Genomic DNA, 8,906 nt, shown 5'->3' on the forward strand with positions numbered 1-8,906 from the left:
AGAAGAGGTCAAACCAGATTTAGGAAAGGTATTCAGGCTGGGAAGCTTGGAGGGGAATTGTCGATTTTGATGGTTTTGATGTTTTGATGTTTCAATTTGGCTGTTTCAGTAGATGTGACCTGGGGTGACAGACACCACGCTTCAGTGCAGAGCACAGTCCTAACCAAAAGTCTTTTTCGGGCGGAGGGGAAGGTTGTATTATCTCATTGAACGGGGACAGAAGGTGGGTAGTGCAAGCAAAAAATATATGGTTTTGTGTGTTTGGGGGGGAAGGGTGTTCAACAGGAAAAGAAAGATACTACAGAGAGTCTGCAGTGAATCTAAATTTACTGCAGTGTGATTCAGTAAGTTTCTCCAAAATACAGTCTGTTTTATAATGTTTCTGCGACATTTGGAATTGTGCCACAGCAGGAAAGGCAACTTCCTCAAACTTCAGTTGTGACTACTCCAGGTGCTGAGTTGCCAAGAACACAGAGAGACAGGTTAAAAAAAAAAAAAAAAGCTGCTACTTAAAAATTTGCTTGACCTTTATTTCCTTGACTACGAAAGCCAACATATTTCTTTTGTTCTTTTCTTCCTTGGAAACATTGCTGCAGAGGGCAGCAGCAGGCGTAGCACTGGGTGCCAGGCTGATTAACTGCTGTTTCCAGATCAGAGCACACACATGCACATTCAATGGATGGTGAGGCAGCCACAACCCATGTCTCAAAATATGACCTCTTCCTTAAACAGTTTCTTAGATTAATTTTTACATAAGAAATAATGTGCAGCACTTTAAATTTCTGGCAGCATAACCTCGGGATCAATTTTTTAATTAAAAATATGTATGATATCTTGCTGACAATACTGTTCAGCATGTGCTAGACTTGTGAAAGCTGGCAAAGTGCTGGAACTGACCTGATTGATAGCGTCTCTTCTCAATAACCGGGGAAGCCTCTATTTAAGAAATCCTAAATTTAAATCTGTTAGAAAGGCATAGTTTATGTAGTAATCTCCAAACTACAGAGCAGTGAAAGACACTAATTTCCTGTGTTTGCTGAAGGTCCTTTATGCTGGACATTCCTTAGGCATCATAAATCATACCTTAAAAAAAAACACTAACAGTGCTACCCTAGCCAGTCGCCTATATCTGAAGTTGTTTTATCCTTATCCATGCTGACGTGTCTTCCAGATTCTCTTCATCCCTCTTTTCCAACACACACCTCCAAGTTCATTAATCCCTTTCTTTATCATCTTCATCATTAATTCCCTCCACTGATGGCAGTCTTGGCAGGCCATAGGGAGGGGGGGAGCATTACCACTTTTCCGTGCAGTTGAAATCTATATGAAGAACTGACAAACATGGAGTATTGCCACTTTTCTCAACATTTTAGAGGTGCCATTGAGTATTGTTGAAATATCCACAGTCATCAATTCCCAGTTTATGCAGCACAGTTTTAATATCCCTGACAGGAAATCCCACTGCACCACAAGTAAATGGTTTTGCTGTTTGGGAACGCGTTGACTGCAGATTTGCAGTCAGTGATCCTATTTTTCAGTTTTTTCTTGCATTTAGCTGAACATTCTCACTACATGGAAAAGTTCACAGGAAAGTATTCTTCTTTCTCCTTTTCTACAACTGCTAAATCTGTTCTTTTGGCTTATATTTCAGGAAGAGTGACTGAAAAACCCCATAAAGTTTTTATATTCTTATTTTCTACAACTTTTTCAGCCCCATTGTGGTAATACATTTCTCCTGTTTGTAGTCTGTACTTCTTGCACAATGCCCAGAGCACCAAGCTGACAGCTTTGCATGGCATACTTTATATTCCTCTTCCACCAGTTTACTGTTTGCTTGTTTCTTCCATCCATTTCAGTGTATCTCGCTGTTGTCTGTCTTGTTACTGACTCTCAGCAGCAATATATTTCTCAATTAGGTTTGAAACCTGATCCAAAATTCACTCAGTCCCCCCTCAACCTTTTACGTAATTTGCTGTATGTTTATGTTCCTGTTCCACAGCAACGCATCCTCTGCTGCTGAAAAATCATGAGTCTCTTACTGCGGTAATTATGATTACAATGTAGCATATGGATTGAAGTCTCATTCTCGTGTGCACAGTATTTACATTTTCCAGATATTCTCCGGGCTAGATCACTCATAAACTAGATAGATAAGGCAGGGGGAAAAAAACCACAAGAGCAAGCAGAATTTAATTTTAAAGACAAAGAAGTGGTGTGAAAAGAGGGTGATTCACCCAAAATCCCACAGGAGCTGTAGAACAGAGCCAAAAAATGCATCTGTGACATCTAAGCTCCAATCAGGAAAAAAACACATAACCACAGCTTAATCTGTTTTAAAGCATGCTTTAATGCTTGCCATTTGCTTTCAAGCATCCCTATAAAGTGTTTTGCAACATTCTGTTGGAAGGAGCTATATAAAGATAAATTGTGATATAGTACATAGTTGACACATAAACTACTCTTCTTTTGATCTTTCCAAGCTGAAATTGCATTGCTTTGGTTTTGTCTTTGGTTTTTATACCTCAGCTGCAGAACAGATTCATTGCTTTTGTAAGAAGGAGACATAAGCGGTCTTGAGACTTTCATTGCTTGCTCCTTAGATAAGCAGGAGGCATCGGTGTTGCGATACCATTTTGCCAAATGTCCCACACCACCTGAATTCCTTTCACGGTACACTGGAGGGCTGTAATATTGAACACAGACGTCATTCTCCAATTTCTTGCATTTAGCACAGGTGACATAAAAATGCACATTTTAAAGACAAAGTTGCCAGAATTGATCTTCCCGGGAAAGTACAGAAAATGCTTTTAAAATCATTCTGAAGCTGAAAGATAAACAGGAACAGCTGCTAAATGTCCTTCAAGGCAGCCCAAGATTCATTTCAATTACCCTGCGCAGCACACCTCAGGTGCAGCACAGCATTTTCAAGTTTTATAGCTATCAAATATAAGCCTAACACAAAGTGTTATTTCCTCCCACTTGTTATTGCCCCAGCATATCTGACAGGGTTTTTTTTTTTTCTCATTCCTTTTCTCCTTTTCATATTTCTTTTACTGATATCCTACTGCTTTAGAGGAAATGCAATATATGTCTACATCAGCTCTCATCATCTGAGTTAAAGTAATCCTGGCCTATACATACATATTTTTTTTCTGCTTTTTTGTCTTTTAAATTTGTTCTGTGGATGACCTTCATCTGAGTCAAACTGCTATGCTGTCCACTCTTAAAAGGCTAAGAAACCTTGATTAATCACTGTAATAGCTCGTCTAGCCTTTGAAATAACACCTGAATTTAAAAAACAAGAACAAATAGTAAATATAGATCTGCACTGTCATTGGTGCACTGGGTTGTTTCAAGACAGCCACAGAGAGGAGATTTCCGCTAAAAAAAAAAGGTACAAATGCCATAACATACAAAGTATTGGCAGAAAGGTGAATAACTTTTTTTTAAATGGTGGCACTTCCCACCTTATTTTAACATTATCATTTTTATGATTTTGAATATGTTTATGAACATGTTTTTCAGTTAGTTAGGCAGCATGGGATTAAACAGGTGAGGATTTCAAGGTTTTCTTTAAGAAGCAAATTTTACAAAATATTTTTTAAAAGAAAATAATGATCATATCTACATGGCATAGCAAGACTGCCCTGGGCTGCAAGGAGCTACTTTTGGCATGGAGAAGCATTCATCTGGGTCTCTGTTTCCAACCCACCAGTAAATTTCCTCCCTGAGAAGGACTGTGCTCACTGGGAGACCAGGCAGGTTATCCTCACCACAGAAATAAGTACTGAAATACTCCTGATTCTGCCAAAGTATGTGCTTCAGCAGAGTGATGCCCGGGACAGGTGCCTTTATTACCCTATGCCACTCACCTGTAAAATTTGTCTCCTCTTCTGAGAAGCTAGCGTGCACCAGCAGCACCCAGCCGGAGCTCCTGTGCCTTAGTTAAGAGTTAACTCACTGTGTTGGGAGATGGTGAGTAGCAGCTTCCCAAGTAGCTCTCAGCTGTACCCGACTGCAGCCAGTGTCCATGGAATTTCAGGACAAAGCCAAGTACATCATCTTGCCCCACCTTCGATGGTTTCAAACCTTCCTTTAACCATTTACACTAATGTGCATAGGTTTATCCTGTGATGTGGTGTAGATTCTCGAACATTTCATTGCCATGTGTCAGCTGGGTGCCATAGCCAACAGCTAAGGGACTGTAAGGGCTAATAGACAAATGACCCATAAGAAGCAGCTTCCTAAATCACTTTGCGACTCAAGCCTTCACTCTAAACCTCCTGTTTTCTCTGTTCACAGTATGAATAGCACAGTCAGTCTCGGGGGCTGAATTCCAGTGTGCTACCTCCAGCAAGTGCTTTAAGTCACACTCAAGCACTGAGTTATCCCATATTACAGCGTTTAGCATCTGCATGTTCAGATTACTAAAATCTAGTCCCAAGATCACAACCACACTGCCAGGACCAGGCAGATATACCCCTGTACCACAAATGGGCAAGCACAGCAAAAGAGGCCAAACTCTTGCCCATTTCCACTGTTGTTTCAAATGAACAAAATTAATCATTTTGTTTTCCTGTGATTTCAAAAAGGCAGTAGCTACAACCAGCTGGTGGGCAGGACAAAAGAGATGCAATAAGAAATTTATGGTAAAAAAAAAGTGTAGAGATGTACAGTGTTCTCTGCAGGCTTCATGTCTGTGATCACGTATTTTCTGATGCTGCCTTTTTAAAGGTCTGGTTACTGTTGTTTAAATTCAGAGAGTATCAACTTTTGGATTAATTCCTTTCTGTATGGAAATTGTTGGTGAAACTTTCATTTTTCTATGTTCTGCTCTGCTTTAGCCTCAGTCACAAATTTATTTCACACCACTTCACTCCAGAGTGCATGAAATACAGATAGAATTCCTTCATGTATGTAATGCATGGACGTAAATTCTCATCCAGACTCATGGAGATGTTTCATGAAGCATCTTTATGTACATCCACATAAAGAGACATGGAAAGGACAAGACATTTCTCTTTCTCAGCTTGGGTGTGTTTTTCTTTTACATTGAATGGGAGGGTGTTGGGAGTTCTTTTGTTTTCAGTCTAAGGGCTGAAAGCTGAGGCCACAAGTATCCCTTATGTGGAATAACAGCCATTCTGTTCCAATATTTGTCAGGAACAAAAAACTGTTTTGCCAGGATTAGGAAATAATTTTTATAATACCAATGTTTTCACTCTGATCTTAAACTCTTGTTGTGTGCTTCGTTTTAGGATACTTAGAGTTCTGCTTGGGGGTTGTGTGGGGTGGTTTTGCTGCTGTTTTCCATTTCCCTGATTTGCATAGTCAAATTGCTAGTTTTGAAGTCAGAAAGTTATGAACGTTGTCAGTACGCTATGTAAGTCATCTAATACCTACGTTGGAGTTTGGTGGCTCTGCATTCCCAGAGCATAGAAAATCATGCCCATAGGTGTTACTGGCATGATTGCCACAGTTCCTCTGACATGACACACAGCGTCAGTCTTGCGTATGCTTGGTAAAACCAGGTCATGCTAGGTGAAGAATTGTGAGGAATTCATTACTTGCTGCCCATCAGGATACAGCTTGATTTTTAAAGCCATGAAGTACTTGCAACACCCATCAATGTTGACTGAGTTTTGGTGGCTCAGACCTGAGGCATGAAACCTGTGTACTCCATATGGTTCCACCTGTTTCAATATTAAAGTATTAATGATGAAATATAGTGTCATGATCTTCCTTCTCTGCCTACATAAGTTTGGTCAGAAGGAAATTGATTTTTGTTCCTTTTTCTTTACAAAATGAAGAGCATCTTAGTAGTTGAGCTCTGTATTCACTATTCAAAGCAAAATAGAGACTCATAGAATCATTTGGTTGGAAAAGACCTTTAAGATCATCGAGTTCAACCATACCTGCCCACTACTAAACCATGTCCCTAAGCACATCTTCTACCTGTCTTTTAAATACCTCCAGGGATGGGGACTCAACCACATCCCTGGGTAGCCCATTCCAGTGCCTAATAATTCTTTCAGTAAAGACATTTTTTCCTAATATCTAATCTAAACCGCCCTTGGTGCAACTTGAGGCCATTTCCTCTTGTCCTATCACCTATTACCTGGAAGAAGAGACCAACACCCACCTCACTACAGCCTCCTCTTCTCCAGGCTAAACAACCCCAGTTCCCTCAGCCGCTCCTCATAAGGCTTGTGCTCCAGACCCCTCACCAGCTTTGTTGCGCTTCTCTGGACATGCTCCAGCAACAAGTCAGTGCTCCAAAATATAAGCCAGGGGTTTTGGAAAAAAATTTTTTAGTTTCCAATTGATGGCTTGCTTTACTCACGTAACCTTCTTCTGAAATTTTGGTCCTGTGTGTTTTAAACAACAGCCACAATAATATTGTGGTTGTCTTGCAGGAGGATCATTGGTAGATATTTTAAATATGTTTTATGATTTTATTTTCAACATACTCTGCTTTTGCACGGTGAGATTCCAGGTAGGAGAGTCTGTCATATGACCTAATCGCAGCTATCAGCATGCTGAGAAGGCCACCACTATGACTGTGGGAGGGGTCAGTACAGAATGATGTTTCGTTTTCACATACCCATTACTTAAAATGCCTTCTTTGCCCCATTTGCTTCCAGGAATCATTCTTTCATTTCCTTTCTGTCCTCTTTCCAGGTGTGGATGTGTGGAGGTGGCATGTTTGATGTTCCATGCTCTCGAGTTGGGCATATCTACAGGAAGTACGTCCCGTATAAAGTTCCTTCTGGAACCAGTCTAGCACGGGTGAGTAATTGGGTCTTGCTATTTTTCATCTGCATTTATCATCAGTCTTTTAATTCCCTGTGAACTAGTTTCCAGTAAACCATTAAAATGGAAAATGACTGCTTCTTTATTTTTCTGAAATGAGATGTGCAATTGCTGCAGTTGTGCTGCCTTCCAGAGATAAGATTGCCAAGAATAAAATGAAAGCTTAAAAGTACAGGGTTGGACGTTTCAGCACAGAGGCGTGTTTCATGCTGATTCAAAAGAACCTAGGAATAACCTAAGGCTTACGGTTCTCGAATTGCAGTGTTGTCAGTCATAGTTTTTACAAGCAGGACCAATTTGAATGCACATTTTCTTATCAGTCAGTGGAACAGGCAGAATCTCACGAAAGGAATGTTTTCTGAGGCAAAAGGACTGAGTAACAATGATTTGAGCAACTGTCTAATTATTGTGTAAAACCTGGCTGTGGAATACAGCCAGCTCGGAGCCATGTGAGTGAGACATTGCAAGACCTCTAGACATTTCCCAAAGACTACTGAACACATCCATATCCATGAGGGGCTTTTTGCTCAAGAGAAAATGTTCTGTAACTTTCTGGAGATGTTCACAGGATGTCAAAAGATGGGAGACAAAGGGCACAGATGTAGCTTCCAGGCAGATACTAGTATTTATTCATGCTTGAGTTTAATCTTTCCTGGTTTAGAGGATTTTTTTTTAAATAAAATGGCATTAATATTAAAGTCTGCATATTGCCATAGGGTAATATTTTATGAATCATATTTTTTCTTAATAATGAAAATGTGGTATGAATAAAAGAATAAATTTCTTGCTTTAAGGGGGAGATATTCTTGGTTTCAGCATCACAGGACAAGGCTTGCTGTAGTAACTGCAGCAAATAGGCCGCCTGTGCTGCCTGCCTGCCAGATGGCTCAACAGAAAGATTTGCCTTAAAAGACCATCCGTGCAGACAGGGGGACACACGATACAGTAACGGGATTAGTGGTGGTGGCAAAAACTGTACTGACTAAATTGTGAGATGAAAATCTTCCCCCAGTATAGCTCTATGTAGTATCAGAGTTTCCCTATCCAGATTTTTGCATTAGCTGAAATAAACTGCTTCATTTTTGGTATCCCCTGCAAAAATCACACCCAACTTGAAATAAGAAATCCAAACCTCAGTTTCTGTTTTTCTCTCTTATAGCACAAAGTATCTCATTAGAAAATATGCTGTCTCATGCATTACCTATGGGAGCAAAAACCATTTCTATTTGGACTGTAATATCTCGGACAGTTCAACGCTTAACTAACTTTCATGGAGGCACTGTGAGTACCTAGAGCCATCAGGTAGCCACAGCCTGCAGCCTCCCTATGCTATTTATTCTAGCTTGATTTCAATAAATCGCTTGTGCAATACAAAAAAAAAAAAAAAAAAAAAAAAAATTCCAGTTACAAAAATAAAATCTCTGCCCATGCACAGACTGACTGCCCTGTATGTTGTGAGAAAAGAGCTAGTGTGCTGATAGGGTAGGTCGTATCTTTCCCATTCAAATAATAGTTTATTCTGTGTTGTGGGGGTCCAAAACGTGATGCTTAGGTAAATCTCTGGCATATGTTTATCACTGAAAGAAAATCTGAATTCTCAGGTTCCCAGCTTCTTTCCAGTACAAGATTCTAAACCAAAGCATTGCTGTTAGGATACATTGCATCAAGGCTTCCAAGAGCACAAGATCTTCTGTACGTTTTAGTGTTCTCAATAAGTAGCCAAGGAAGAGAGTTTGGTCCCTGACCCATCAAACTGTGTGTATTTTTAAGCCTAAAAATATTCTCTTTCTCTCATCCAAGCCAGAAAAGGAAAAGCAAGGACATGTTCATCTTCAGTGTGTTAATCCCTTTGATACAGAGATACAGACCACTTGTCGTTACAAATAAACTGCCCCAAATGGAGCTGTTAGCCAAAATAATACCAGGGGAGTATGCACAGTAGTGGCCTGGGTATTTCTGCTATCTTTTCATTATCCTCCAAATATTATTTTATGTCTTCCAAAGATTATAGTCTACCCTTATGAGTATTTTATCTAAAACTTCCCTCTAGTTCAAGAATATAATGAATAACATATTTAAGAATATCTGAAGTA

At 39.8% G+C, this 8,906-nt stretch overlaps 1 protein-coding gene across 1 annotated transcript in view; it reads left to right on the forward strand.

Annotated features, from left to right (window-relative positions):
* GALNTL6 (polypeptide N-acetylgalactosaminyltransferase like 6) overlaps positions 1-8,906 on the forward strand; it is a gene marked incomplete at its 5' end in the record, with an annotated part of 319,890 nt that overhangs the window by 276,982 nt on the left and 34,002 nt on the right. The window contains one exon of the mRNA XM_009644200.2: positions 6,682-6,789. Within this exon, the coding sequence (XP_009642495.1) occupies positions 6,682-6,789 (108 nt within the window). The remainder of the gene's footprint in view (positions 1-6,681; positions 6,790-8,906) is intronic.

Source organism: Egretta garzetta, unplaced genomic scaffold, assembly GCF_000687185.1.
Source record: "Egretta garzetta isolate BGI_Z169 unplaced genomic scaffold, ASM68718v1 scaffold708, whole genome shotgun sequence".
NCBI classification, from domain to species: Eukaryota; Metazoa; Chordata; class Aves; order Pelecaniformes; family Ardeidae; genus Egretta; species Egretta garzetta.